We start from the raw sequence: 14,485 nt of genomic DNA, 5'->3' as shown, positions 1-14,485 counted from the left end.
TCCTAAACACAGGTCTCAGCCCAGACAGACTCTTCCCTGGTCCATCCCAATCGTCAATCCAGGGTCAAAGAGGGGATCGCCTCATGTCCCGGTTGATGAGCAGGTGCTACTGAGGACCCAGAGTAGGGCTTGCCGCTTGCTGCTCATTTCATTAGGGATGGCAGATATTTAGGATAGTCAGTGGGGTCACTCCTTGCAGCCCTTGGGACAGTTAAGAATAGTTGTGGAAGCCAGCATGCCAGGGCTTAGCTTTTGAAGTCCACAACAGTGCTTCTGCTTGCATTGTGGGTATCTCCTGCTCATGTCATTGGGGCATCTTCCTTTGCCTGTTGACATGGTACAAATTTCTGCATTGTGGGGGGGTTGGACTAGATGACCCTTGGGATCCCTTCCAGCTCTACAAATCTATGATTCTGTTGCTGGCTTAGGGACACCTCAGAAAGAGAGTCTTCTCCAGATTTCCTTGCCAGTCAAGCCTGCAAGCGTGAGATAGTCAGCACCGATTTCTGTACTCTAGCCTTTGGCGTGAGTGAAGCTCACTGAGAAAGCAAAAATGGCAAGTCAGACAAGGTGCCAACTGTTGGAACCCTTTCTCTGCAAATGCTGTAAGCCAGAAGCCTTGCTCTTTGCTTGGAAGTATAAGCTTGGAACAGACAAAACTGTTTTGTGTGTATTCTGATCATAAGTATTGTTCCACGTGGCTTTTCCTATCCAGGTACAAAACAGATTTGCGCAGGCCAGGTGCCCAGCATTCACCCTTCACACGTTGGACCTGTTCCTCTGGCGCCCTTTGACCGGTGTTTCAGGGAGGAAACCACAGGACTGCTTTGGAGGCCAAATTGGAATTTCAGAATCTTTTCATGAGCTGTACTCAACATATTAATTTGCAGTCCTCCAATTCTCAAGAACCCATAGGTGTGTCTCCTCGCGATACAGAGGTCCTTGCTTCTGGTTGCGTCTGCCTGGCCAGCAGGTTCCATGCAGAGCGAATCTGCTGATTCATTAATTTTAGGGCTGGGGTGTTGATTTATGCAACACTGCTTTATGTCGACCATGTCAAAGTACTGTAGAAGACCTTTTCAGGGTTCAAGACACTTGTAGTGTGTAGCATGAAATGCATTTTGTGTTTAGTGTTCCTTTTTCATTTTTGTCCACTGCCGAAAGCCATTTCATTGCCACACTTGCTTCTTGCAGAAGTCGCCACCTTTGGGATTATTCAGCTTTGTCACCTGGCTTTTCTACCCAGTGTACTGTGTGACATCTGGTATCAAAAGGCGACTGCCAGCCTCTTTCTTCTCCCCTCTCTCATGTCCCAATGCCAACCCCAAAAAGCAGCCTGCCCCCATTTCTCTACAGCCCCGATCAGCTGAGAGTCAAGAGGCCACAGAAGGAGAGCAGGACACCAACAGACCTCTCAGACCCATGCCCTGACCCCAGTTGGCTCACTGGCCACATATTTATTTGGATGAATTGCTGTGCCACAGACCAGGGTCCCACAGCCTTTCTCAAGACCCACCAGATTTGCCGGTCATTGCTGGGGCAACTGTGCTTTCCCAGTGGAGCTGGTGTTGCTCCTGGTGGAGCAGTGGTGGTTTGCCTTTCTGGTTGCTTCGCTTCCTCCCTCCTTTAATGTATGATATATTTTGGTAACAGCAGGTGCTGGGAACCACCCTGTCATTCTAATGCTTATTTGCAATACAATGGTACCTTGGGTTACGTACCTGATCTGTTCCGGGGTGCCGTTCGTAACCCAAAAAGTACGTAACCCGAACAGCGCTTTCACGCATGCGCTAAAGCGCGATAGTGCGCTTCTGCGGATGCATGGACTCTGCAGAAGGCTTCTGCACATGTCCACCACATTCATAACCCGAAGTGAACGTAACCCGAGGTATGACTCTATAGAACTTGAATCTTGCAGCAATATAAATTTTTGGAACCCCTTAAGGCTGCCAAGTGGAGAATAAGAGAGCACAGCACAGCTTACCAAGACACGTTTTAAACCAAACCTAAGCAGCCCTGCTGAAGAGTTCTATCTTGACTCATGAAAGGGGCTGCTTTCTCCTCCCGCTGTCCTGTTTATCCTCTCATTTCCAGGGATTTAATTGTTAAGAATTCAGTTCATGACCTAAATAGTTCTTTATTGCGCATGGAAGACTGCAATAGTTGATTCTACCCTAGAAAAGTTCAACTGGGGGCAGGGCCGTCTTAAGCGCCCCTGGCGCCGTGGTGCGCCGGATCCTTCCGGCGCCCCTCGCCCCACCCCGTTACCCAGCGTGGTGGGCGGCGCAGCACGGCTGCCACAGGCGCTGCTGTGCGGCGGGCGGGCGGGCACAGCGCGGTTGCCATGGGCGCAGCTGCGCGGCGGGCAGCGCCTGGCGGGCTGGCGCCGTGGTGCCCTGCGCCACCCAGCCTGGCCGTAGGGCCGGCCCTGACTGGGGTACAACCTTGCTTACTATATCTCAGGTTGACATTGTCCTTTTTATTAAAAAAAAAAACCAAATGCGCACAAAGGTCTTTAAGCCAATAGCAAGTGTCTAGCCTTTAGCGTGCCATTTCAAAGATTATTTTTTAAAAAATCCGCAGGAGGTTGCTAGCTTATTTAGATGGATGCATGGCATAGTAGCCAGTTCATTTTTCTCCATGTATTGGTGGTACTTCTCTTACTTTCTTTTTAAATTGAGTGCCTTGTGGATAGTTTACAAATACTGTGTATTTATGTGAAGTTCTTACTCTTACTTGTCTTGGTACCTCTGATGTTCATGGTGCCCGTAGAGCTCTGTCTATAATACTTTTAGTTGGCATCATGCTTACCTACCTGAAGTTACTTTTGTCATTTGGAATGGCTCGTTAACGTCCCGTCCCATTTGCTACTTGAGAAATTGTCAACAGTGGTTTTGAGTTTTTAAAAAGAAAAAGCTCTTGTACAAAGACCCTCTTTCCACACACATTGCACACTTGTTGGATTAATCTATGCAGCGCCAAAGGCAGGCAGGGACTCCACAAGGCATCTCAAAGACGGAAGGAATTTGTCCTCTCCACCAGGTGGATCTCCTGGAGCCTGTGCTCCCTGCCAACATGTGTCCCAGCCTAAAATCTGAAATGCACAAATGGAGACCTTTTACTTCCTCCAACTTATGCTCTTCCTGAACATTTTAAATGAGATGGCCCCATTTTGATTCTTGTTTATTCTTCTGTTTTGCAGTCCAAGTCAGCTTATCATTTGTGTTGCCAATGTATCTTGATGGGCTCGTTGAAGCATAAATTGGAAGTCCATAGATGGAGCCGCTTCTTTGTAAAATCTTGGCTGGTCCAGATATTGACATGCCCAGTTAACACCCCACACTTGGTGCTCTACACCCACCACCAGACGTGGTAAAGAAGAGCAGGGCAAATGAAAGCGGGGTTCATGTTTTGAAGGGCAAAGAGTGGCCATTGCTAATAGAAAGGCATCTACATTCCCAAATGTATCAGCACCTGCTCCATGACACTTCATAAGTTGCAGCCAAGAGCTAAGCTCACCCCCCAAAACCTGAAGTGTCCACTGTTAGCAAAGCCATCACCATCTGAACTGGCCTTATCAATGTGTGAAATAATTCAAGATGACAACTATGTTCCTGGTACGATGTACATCTGTTTTTTTATTCTAGGGTTGTTTTTTATTTTTTTAAAAACCCTATGTACACTATGTTGTGTGTGTGTGTGAATGTATGTATGTATGTATGACTAAATTCACAGTAGGGGATGCAATATGCACTTTTTTTACTTGTTAGTAAAAGTATACTGTATTATGTGCTTATCATGAGGAAACAAAAAATAATTAAAAAAAACTTTACAAACTGCCTGTTTGCAGTCTTTGGAATGAAAATTCCCCTCTGCACAGTCTGCCTTTGAAAGCATGCTTTTCAAAAATGGCCACTGGAGATTAGCAGCCCAGCCAAGAAGCCTACAACAAAAGCCCACATGCAACCATATTGGCAGCATGAAAAGAAAAAATATAGAAAAGAACTGGGCCAAAATTAACAAAATGAATTTCAGTAGGGTTCTACATGTAGGCAGGAAGAACCAGCTGCATAAATATAAGATGCAGTACACCTGGTTTGTCAGTAGTACATGTGAAAAGGATCTAGGGATCTTAGTAGGCCACAAGCTTAACTTGAGTCTACAGTGTGATACAGCAGCAAATAATAATAATAAAGTTAGGTTATTCTAGACAGCATCCGCGGAAGTCTAGTGTCCAGATCAAAGGAAGTCATATTTCCACTCTATTCTGCCTTGGCCAAATCACACCTGGAACACTTTCCAGTTCTGGGTGCCACAATTTAAGTAGGATATTGACAAGCTGGAAGGTGTGCAGAGGAGGATGACCAAGCTGATAAAGTATCAAATGTCATATCACCTATCAGTCTCTATCCTCTTTTCCAAGCTATACATACCCAGCTCTTTCAACCATTCCTCATAAGGCTTGGGGTCCAGCCTCTTGATCATCTTGGTTGCTTCCTCTGCACACGTTCTAGCTTGTCAATATCTTTCCTAAATTCTGCAACCCAGAACTGGACACAATAGAGGGGGGCTATGACTTCCCTTGATCTGGTAGCCATCTTCAAATATCTAAGGGGCTGTCACATGGAAGATGGAGCAAGCTTGTTGTCTGATGTGGAGGGTAGGAGTCAAACCCATGGCTTCAAGTTACAAGAAACAAGATTCCGACTCAACAGCAGGAAGAACTTCCTGATGGCAAAAGCTCTCTGACAATGGAACAGACTCCCCTGGGAGGTGATGGACTCTCCTTCCTTGGAGGTTTCTAAGCAGAGGTTGGATGTCCGTATGTCATGGATGCTTTAGCTGAGATTCCTGCATTACAGGGGGTTGGACTGGATGACCCTTGGGGTCCCTTCCAACTGTATGATTCTGTGATTCTATTTTAAGCTTCTTAGCATAGTCATTGGAATATTAATCTTGCTGTCGGCAAACCACAAGGTCTTTGTAAGCCCAGTAACAGAGTCAGCAGCACGGAATACTTTTTGCCCCTTCTGCCTTGCTTTCACAACAGCTACCCCCGACCCTAGTAGTAGTAGTAGTAATAATAATAGGATGCCCGTATTTCCAACAGAGAAATGTTGGAGGGTATGCAATCAGCCGAGATGGAAATACACAAAGGGAAGTATGTAGTGTTTGTGGGGGAGGGGGAGGAGGAGAAAGCGGAATTAAGGCATATTTCGGCCCTTTCTTGGAGCACTGGCCCAACTTGGTGGTGTGCAAATGTGGAGCCCTATGTTATAGGAAAAGCCTGCTCCTTTTCCCTTATGGGGTATCCAAGAGCCCATATAGAGTCCTTAAGTGGGTTCCTTATGGGTAGAAGATAATAACAGAGGCCTACCAGAGAATACAGTATTGAGAAGCAATGCAGACAGTTGTGAGCATCCCCATCTCTGAGTGGCGGATGACTCCAGGGGTGCCTGCGCTTAGCCTGGGTTCCTTTTCATTGGAATGACGGGGCATCCCTCCAGAGAAGTGTGTAGAGGTTTCCCTTACTAGCTTACTTTTCACAAACCAAAAGACCCTTTTCTCTTTTTAACAAAAATATTATTTATTCATTTTTTACAAAATGTTTTTTTTACATTTCAACATAAAGCATAAGACCTGTATTTACCCTTTTTAAAAAATATATTTTTATTAAAAGAATTACAACTATAAAGACAAAAATAATATACAAAATGCTATCTAGTATAGTGTTATCTACCCTTGAATGCTCCCTATTTTGCCTATCCTATTCTATACATCCATTTTAACCTCTCTAACTGATAAAAGTCCCGCTTGCTGTTTAGAGTGCTGAAAGAGTCAATAGAAAGTGTCCAGTCCTCAAATTCACTATGTTGCCGATGTCGTCTTCCCGGCGGCTCCTTTCCCGGCTGATGACATTCTTGCAGGGGTCTTCTTTTCTCCGGACGTCTTCTCCCAGGTTCCAGCAGATAGGCCGCCGTTCATGCAAGAAAGAGAGAAAAGAGATTCTGTTAGAAAGGGTACTAAATCTCATGAATGTTAGACCCTCTTGTTGCCCACCCCAAACAAAGAAATGGAAGAAAGTTGCTGCTGGGGGGTTGCCACTCAAGAGGATGGCAGAGAGCAAGGAACCGGACCCTGGGCCTACACCAGCGACTGGGGGAGCTCCATAAAGCCACAACAACAACAAAAGGTTTCTTACCGCTATGTATGGAGGGTCGTGAGGGCAGCACCACTCCTCTTGGTCGATCCTGATGGCCTTGATGTTCCTGGCGCTGGTCCAGAGTGGATCCCACGGAGAGCAGAAGATGGTATCTCTGCAGCACAACGCTGATGTTCACGTTGCCTTGGCCTGGCGCGACTTCGGACGTTCTGTCACGAGGAGAAAGGGTTTTTTTGGGAAACGTCACCTCCAAAGAGCCCACCAGACGTCCAAATAATCAACCAGATGCCTCACTCACCTGGCATGCAGCTCAGGAAGTCCTGCGGGTAAGGTTCCCTGTGAACACAGCGGAGCAGCCTCCTCACAAGGCGCTGGACCCTGCCTTTCTGCCGATGTTTACAGGCCCGCTGCATGATGTTCAGGCAGCTCCTCCCTGTCCGCCTGAGCCCTTCTTCCTCGTGCTGCTGCATCTCTTCCAGCCCTGAGTGGCAAGGGAGAAAGCTTGAGCAAGGAATCAGCTTTTCACAAGGCAAAAACTTGCAAAGCACCCCCACCAGAGCTCCTCCCAGGACCAGGGGGTGGGCTAGGGGGATATTTGTGTGTGAGAGAGAGCAGTGAAGTCACATTCCAATCCTCTTGGCATGTTCCTCTTGTGGCACCTCTGTCTGCACATACACCTGGGAAGCTGCCTTCCCCTAAAGCCCTTTCTCAGAAGAAGCACCCCTCCCTGCCCTCCGTAAGTCTCACTTACATGTACCGTAGGATGCCATGTCTTCACTGTGGATGAAACTGGCATCCCGGAAAGCCAGATGACCTAGAGAGACAGGGCAAGAAAAGGGACGTCATCTCGGTGCAAAGCAAGCGGAGACAGAGGCAGCTCGGCAGGAGGACAGGTATGCGTCTAGAGGCCTCCGCCCTCGCGGAGCACTCAGAGCAAGGTGGCCTGGAGACATGCCCATCCTCACTGCCATCGTTACCAAGACGTTTCTGTCCATCCCTACCAGGGAAGGACGTTGCTTGACTTACCCAGAAGCAGGGCTGCCACCCTGGAGACTGCTGGCAGCCTGTTGGCAGGCGGCTTCGTACATGTCAAGGCAGCACTCCGAAGGATGTTCTTGCTGAAGGTCTTGCTCTGTCGGCCAAGGCAAAGGAGAAGTGGCATCAGAGAGGCTTGAGAGCACGGCAGAAGAGCCTGTCACCCCCAAAGACATCCCTGGGCAAAGCTGCCAACAAAGCAGAGGGACCTTACCAGATGCTTGGCAGCCTGGTGGAGAGCAAAGTGGAGGCTAAATTTCTCGGGATGCGCCCACCACTTGACTTGTGGGGCTAGATGGGAAAGAGCCCTCCTTGCGGCCTGCAACACAAGAAGAGAAGAGGGTTACAATATGCAGGACATAGTCTTGGAAGCTCCTGAGAACAATCCCTCCCTCCTACTGCAGAAGTCCACCTCCTTGGCCCTCACCTTGGCCACCTCGTCCTCGTCTTCGAGGTGAATGAGGACGACGACCAGTTCATTAATGGCTGCTTCTTCTGGTGTTGTTATGGGAAGCCCTTGGTCTCTCACCCAGCCCCGAAGCAGCCCCAGATGTTGGATGGCTGATGCCCGGGCAGAGGCTTCCTCCTGTAGGCAGAAAAGATCAGAGGTTGTGTTTCTCATCAGATCCGTTTCCTTTCTCCTGTCCACCGAGGTGTTTTGAGGCTGCTGAGTCCCCTCTCCTCCTCCTGAGGGAGACTGGGGGCAGGGGTGACTCTCCCCCTGTGTTTTCCAGGCAGACTTCCAAGAGAAGGTGCTCCAGAGGAACACCCTCCTGAAGCCAGAAGATCTCCACTGCATGCCAGTCTAAACACCAGCCTTCCTCTTCCAAAGCATTCCTCCTCCACCCTGTGTGATGTCATGTGTTCCCTAATACTCACATGGGCAGCCAGACCGCAGTAGGTTGCCGCCAGCATCTTCAGGTCTTCCTCTCCCAGCTCCCTGGACAGGTAGGCTTGGTCTACCAGCTCTATCAACTCTGGGAAGACATCAGCTTCTGCATCAGGGAGGAAATCCAGCAGCGACAGCCGCAGAAGCGAAGGGTCCTACACAAAAGAGAGAATATTTTCAAAGGTCTGAAAGGCGTGCCCACGCTTTTTCTTTGAGAACAGGCCCTTCAGCATTCTGTCAGCAAAAGAGTGCTGGGCCATGATTAGAATCCAGATCTGTGCCCCCCTCCCTCCCTGTGAGCATCACTTGCCATGTCAGAGTCCAGAAGCAGGGATATCCCTCTGACGCTGAGCTTCCGGACTTGCAGGTGGTCATGTGCCAGCCAGGTGAGGAGCTGCTCCAGTGTATCCTCACAGGGATAGACCTGCAGACGGCAGCTGAGCAGCTAAAGAGGCCCAAAGAGAAAGAAAGTCTTCAGTGATGAGAGGCTGAGGCAGGCTCTCCTTTTATCCATCACCTGCAGTTCTGCACAGAGCAAAGCCACTGAAGTGAATGGACCAAAATTTCTCATGTACATCAAATCCAATGGGTCTACTCTGAGGAGCACTAAAACAGGCAACAGTCCTTAGGCTCAAAGGAGCCTTGACATAAACCACAGAATATGGAAGGTAAACGTCCAAATTCTGATGGAGGCTGGTTGGAGAACCAAGGACACAAAAGGAGCCGAAGAACACAAAGCCCAACCCTGGGCAGAAACCAAGCCAGGGCCTCCTTGCTGCACCCATTTCCTCCCGCGTCAGCCCCCCTCACCTCGATGTAGATAGCTGCCGCTACTTGTGGCATTCCGGCAAACTCCTGGTCCTCGAGAGCAGCGGTGATGTTTTCCACCATGGGAGGGATCCACCAGTGTCGCTTTCCGACAGCTCTGAAATGGAGAACCAGATCTGGGTAAGGAAGGGAAAGGCACCGCAGGAAGCCAACAGGGGCACAGTCCGATCCCGTGCCTTGACCTCCGCTTGCCAGACCATTGGGGAAGGTCACCGTGTTCTTCCTCTTACCTCACCATGGCAGACAACCCCTGGCTGAAATTCTCCCGGCAGAAAAGTTGGTCGATGATGGCCGCCTCTACTTGCTCTCCAGTGGTGCCGAGAAGGAGGTGCAGAACTTCTTTAGCCCCTCTGTAACCAAAGCAAGGCCACTTTTAGCAGGCGGGTCATTGCCACCCACTCCAATTCCTTCCCCATCCTTGCTCCCTAGCAGCAGCCTGAAGGAGAGCCTCCCTTGGAAAACCAACCCCCCGAGGTTGAAGGGAAAAGGACTCCATTGGCGCCTTTGCAACACACTACTCACCCGAGGAATTCCTGGTCGTAGTGGAAGTTGACTACCATCCCCAGGAGAGCGATCAGCAGCTGCGGGAAGTTCCGGCGCACAGCTGCCTTGTATACCTCCATCCTGAGGGTGGCGTGCAACAGGCTGCTGAGATGTTGCTGGAAGAGAGAGAGGTGCAAGTCACTTTCCCTGCTTTTCTGCAGAATCCAAAAACCCCTCGATATTACCCTGGGAAGAAGGAAGCCAGAAAGCAGGTGGGTCGTCCTTACCACTTGGGTGGCAGATTCCGCCAAGGGGCTTTGGTAAAGCTGCTCGGCCATGAGATGGAGCAGTTGTTCTTGGTCGGCCGATGCCAAAACCTCCTTCCATACTCTCTCGCAGTCTCTGTGAATGCAAAAACAAGAGCAATGGTCAGATTCAAGTCTTCTGCTTGCTGCCATGCCACACAGAGAGGAAATGGCAGCAAGGGCTTGCTTTCTGAGCAAGCCCTGCACCTTGCTAACCTTTCCCTTAGCCCAGTAGAACCTGCCTGGAGGGCTCCATACCTGAAGGGAAACTGGAGGAGGTATGCAACCACTTTCGCCAGGTGTTGGTGTGGCATGATGGACAAAGCAAAGGCGGCCATGTTTCTGCCCTGCACTGTAGGCCCCTGGGTGATCTTATAGAAGGCCTCCAGCAGCACCTCCACCTGTCGGAGAAAAGGAGAGGGTTGCTGGGAGAGTACAAGGAAGCGGGGCTGTCTGCAGGCAGATCCCTCCATCCCTCATAGAAAGAGGGGCCCCCCTTGACCTGTGCCACCACAGCCATCTTCCTTCGAAGGTACCACTCAGGGTCCTTGGGAGTTTTGGACCCAGGCAGCTCCAGGGCGCCAGTTGCCCCCCCATCCATTCTTGGCCAAGAGAAGGAGCTTGCCAGTCTGCTCCCAGGAGGAGGAGGAGGATTCCCCATTGCTGGACCCATGTTTCTCAGGACCCTTGGCTGAGGTTCCTGTCCTGACATTGCCAGGCCTCTCTAAACAAACATGTGTCCTGGCCACCCAATGGCATGAGGTTGCCTCTCCTACAGCAAAGTGGAGAATCTTCTTCTCTCCTACCTTTGCAGACACCTTACCTCCACTTTTGTGCCGCTAAACTGCTTGATGAACTCTTGCAGCAAGTGGGAGATGTCCAAGGGGTTGAAGCTGCTCTCGACAACCAGATCGCTGGCCAGGAAGCACATGGCCTCCAAGAGCTGCTCCTCAGGAAGATAGGCACCAAAGACCTGAAGCAAGAGAGGAAGGTCAGAGATGCCCACAGGTCAGGGCTGGGGAGCAGAAAGCCCAGCTGCTGTCTCTGCGGAACCCAGAATATGTGGCTTGAGAGACCGCTGTGCCTTGTGTGACAGCGACTTACCCTGGCAAGAGAGTAACAATTATTCAGGAACAATTCAGGAACCGCTCCTCCGGTGGATTGGAGGACCTTCCGAGCTCGGATGAGGAGTGTTTGGTTCCACGACGTTCGTGCCAGCGTCTCTGCAAAGGAAAGCCAAAGGGTTAGTTCGGGCCTTGCTCACCCCACCCCATGCTGGAATGCATTCCTTCCAGTCTTACCTTCTTTGCACCGCAGGATGGGCAGAAGATGGCAGAGGGCCTCTGCTGCCCGCTGCCTGCACTCCGGGTCTGGATCCAATGCACAAAGACAGGAAATGGCCACCAGCTGGCCAAGGGAGGATGCAGGAAGCGCTACCGATGGCTGAGAAGAGACCCAGAGAAGTGACTGATAAGAAACCCATCACCATTTTCCCTATAACATTCTTATTAAATCTTCAAAAGATTCCAAAACATTTAGCATCCTATACAGAAAGAAAACACATTTCTTTTGACTTCCCACCCCTCTTTTCCTGGTGTTTGCTTTTTACTTCTTTTTACTCGCTAGGATTTGCTCTGCTATGGCCCAGCTCTGTTCTCAAAATGGGTTATGTGCTGGGATGCCCGATTGTCCCTTGGGCACCTTGCAGGGTGGCCTACCGTGTTTCTCCTAAAATAAGACACGTCTTATATTTATTTTTCCTCCCAAAAAACACACCACGGCTTATTTTCAGGGGATGTCTTATTTTTTATTACGTATTTTTTTATTAACCATGCATTTTGTAAAGTGGGCAAGGTTGGGGCTCGGATCCGTGAGCGCTGCACCGCTTGCCGGCTTTTGCTCAGTCGGGGCGGGCTGTTGCTGGCTCTCACCGGGTCCTGCTGTGTCGGGGGTCGGCGTAGCGCGCTGTTGCAGGCTCCTGCTGAGTCGGGGCTCGGCGAGCGCTGCAGCTCTTCCCTGCTCCCGCTCAATCGGGGCTTCGTGCGGCTCGCGCTACAGCTCTCGCCGGGTCCCGCTGGGTCAGGGATCGGCACGGCGCGCTGTTGTCGGCTCTCCCGGGTCAGCCCTCGTGGGGTCCTGCTTGGTCGGGGCTCGGCGCGCTGTACTGCCGGGACCTGCGGCTCTCGCAGGGTCCTGCTGCAGCTCTTGCTGGCTCCCGCTCAGTCAGGGCTCGGTGCGGCGTGTGCTGCGCCTCTCACCGGGTCCCGCTGTGTCGGGGGTCGGCGTAGCGCACTGTTGTAGGCTCCTGCTGAGTCAGGGCTCGGCGAGCGCTGCACCTCTTCCCTGCTCCCGCTCAATCGGGGCTTCGTGCGGCTCGCGCTACAGCTCTCGCCGGGTCCCACTGGGTCGGGGATCGGCACGGCGCGCTGTTGACGGCTCTCCCGGGTCGGCCCTCGTGGGGTCCTGCTTGTCGGGGCTCGGCACGCTGTACTGCTGGGACCTGCGGCTCTCGCAGGGTCCTGCTGCAGCTCTTGCCGGCTCCTAGTGAGTCGTGACTCCACGTGGGACACGCTGCTGGGCGATTTGGCAGGGCAGCAACATCTGTTTCTGGGCGCCGACAGGAAACTTCATTTTCCTTTTCCTCTTCCTTGGCGCCATCCAGACCTGCTCCCCCCGGCTTATTTTCGGGGTATGTCTTATATTTATTCTACCCTTGAAAAGCCTGCCATGGCTTATTTTTGAGGCCCGTCTTATTTTAGGAGAAACACGGTAGAAGGGGCAGCCTGAAGGCCTTGTCAGCCCTGCACGGTTGCAATGCTTCCTTTCAGGAACTCACATATTCCTGGATCTTCTGCAGGAGGGCGGAAAGATCTTGGAGCGCCTTCCTTCGGATCTTCCCACTCTTCATCCTGGTGATGACATCCGTTATTCTAGCCTTCAGCTGGTCCTTTCTGAAGCCGTCAGGAGGAGGATCAGCGGCACCCAGAGAACCTGTGGTTGAGATGCTGAGGGGAGAGAGGAGTAGCACTTTTGTAAAAAGGTTTTATTGCCTTCCATCCTTCAAAGACCCCAAGCACCAGCACCATAGAAATGGACCGGGGGGGGGAGCGGTTCATATAGCATTACCTTGCAAAAAGATCCTCCCCATCTTCCAGGCTGATTACCGATATTTGATCCTCGTCGAAATCAATTCCCTGTCCATGAGATAAGAGAAACAGGAACGTCAGAATGTGAAGAATGGATCAGACCCATTCATGTTCTTGTGCTGATCAGGAAAGCGCAGACGAGGTAGGTTGGGAAACAAACTGAAAATTTCTGTCCTCCATTTCGTTAGAGACCTTATTCATCCATCCATCCATCCATTTAGAGCATTTGTACCCCTCTCTTAAGCCAAAAAGGCTCCAAGAGAGCCTTCCATGAAATGCAATGCAAGAAACTCCCTAATGGCAGACTTCTCTTGTAATTAACAGTGTGACAAACAGAAATACAACCCACAAGGAAAGGGGACAAGGAGGGCAGAGGAAAAGACAACTCCCAAGCTCAGGCCCCAGTGTCTAGAATGCTGATCCAAAGGCTGCCTCCAGATGACAGTTGGGGGAGAGGAGGCCTGAGGGAGCTGGCCTGTCTCAGCAGAGGCCATGGCGCTGTTTCCCATCCGCCAGGCCTCCTGTCTCTCTCTCCCTCGCCTGCACCTGGGAGCAGCCCTTCCCTGCCATGGACTCTGTGGACAGGTGGGCAGCAGGGCTCCCTGCCTCAGCTCTGCAGAAAAACCAGCTCCATCTGGCACCCCCTTCCCCTCCACTGGGCCAGCCGCTCACTCTCTCTTTTCTTCTTCTTCCTCTGTTTTTCCCTTTCCCTGCAAACTCTAGTACAAAGAGAACATCCAGCATGTAGAAATAGAAAGGAAGCCTCTCCCAGATTCACATGTACATAAATAAGGAATCCTCTGTTCAAAATAATATTGAATCGACTGCAATATAGGACGCTGAATTTCCCTTTTGGGCATTCCTTCTCCCCTTCCAAAAACCTGGGCAAAGTTCAACCCTTTCTTTGACTTTGTATAGGTCTTTGCCAAACTTGGTGATACCATTAATCTAGGTTCCAGAGTTAAGTCCCCTGGCCATGGCAACCTCCACCTACCTCCAGGTTTCTTTGGGACGCCATCTTCTAATGTAGTGACTGAGCGAAGGTCACTACAGGCCACCTCTGCCAACCTTGAGATGCTGAGGATGCAGGAAGCTCTGTTCAAACGGTCACAAGTTCCGTTGCTAGGCAACGTCAGTTGAGAATGTGGAATTCCCAGCCTCAGGGCCAAGGTTCTAGGAGAGTCCGTGTGGCCTAGTGGCTAGAGCCATGCAACGCGAGGGTGACATTTATACTCTTTGAAATGTAGAGTTTCATACTTTTTCTGTTATTTGTATCCTGCTTTGCAGACTCTGGTTGTCTCCCAAAGCAGCTGACATCGATTTCAAAGAAGGGGAGACAAGTCCTGTCCTCAGGTTAGGAAAGTCCAAAGACAAGACACCCAATGGAAGGGATGCGGGGGAACAAGGCAGAGGAAGAGCCCCTTTCCCTTGGCCCAAGGAGAGGCCTGAGATGTCCCCAGGCAAGTCCTGTCCTGTCCTGTCCTGCTGGGGCCAAGCTGCCCTTCCCCACCCCCAGCTCTTCTTGGACAGAGACACAGCAACTGACCCTGTGGGCCTTCATGCCCAACATCAGGGGGGCTGTGGGGCTCAAGCCCCTCTCCGATTCCCCTGGGGGGCTTATCTGGCCCCACAGGCA

General features: G+C 50.9%; 1 protein-coding gene and 1 long non-coding RNA gene across 2 annotated transcripts; both read right to left on the bottom strand.

The window, feature by feature from the left end:
- Positions 1 to 5,645: 5,645 nt before the first annotated feature.
- LOC118095861 (uncharacterized) lies at positions 5,646 to 10,977 on the bottom strand. The gene is made up of 16 exons (XM_035137162.2): positions 10,968 to 10,977; positions 10,808 to 10,926; positions 10,527 to 10,676; positions 9,962 to 10,104; positions 9,686 to 9,800; positions 9,438 to 9,574; positions 9,146 to 9,265; positions 8,898 to 9,012; positions 8,398 to 8,532; positions 8,078 to 8,242; positions 7,626 to 7,784; positions 7,413 to 7,517; positions 7,190 to 7,295; positions 6,915 to 6,977; positions 6,462 to 6,644; positions 5,646 to 6,372 (listed from the first exon to the last, which is right to left on the bottom strand). Exons 1-16 carry the CDS (start codon positions 10,975 to 10,977, stop codon positions 6,338 to 6,340), a joined length of 1,860 nt encoding a protein of 619 aa, XP_034993053.2. The 3' UTR covers positions 5,646 to 6,337.
- A 1,672-nt stretch (positions 10,978 to 12,649) lies between these two features.
- Positions 12,650 to 13,904, bottom strand: LOC132593080 (uncharacterized). Its single transcript, XR_009558494.1, has 3 exons — positions 13,844 to 13,904; positions 12,830 to 12,897; positions 12,650 to 12,708 (listed from the first exon to the last, which is right to left on the bottom strand). It is a non-coding gene; the product is annotated as an uncharacterized LOC132593080 (long non-coding RNA).
- Between the last annotated feature and the right edge of the window lie 581 nt (positions 13,905 to 14,485).

Source organism: Zootoca vivipara, chromosome 13 (genome assembly GCF_963506605.1).
Source record: "Zootoca vivipara chromosome 13, rZooViv1.1, whole genome shotgun sequence".
In the NCBI taxonomy this organism is placed as follows: Eukaryota; Metazoa; Chordata; class Lepidosauria; order Squamata; family Lacertidae; genus Zootoca; species Zootoca vivipara.
The sequence above is the reverse complement of the archived record's forward strand: the minus strand, read 5'-3'. Positions and strand labels throughout refer to the sequence as shown.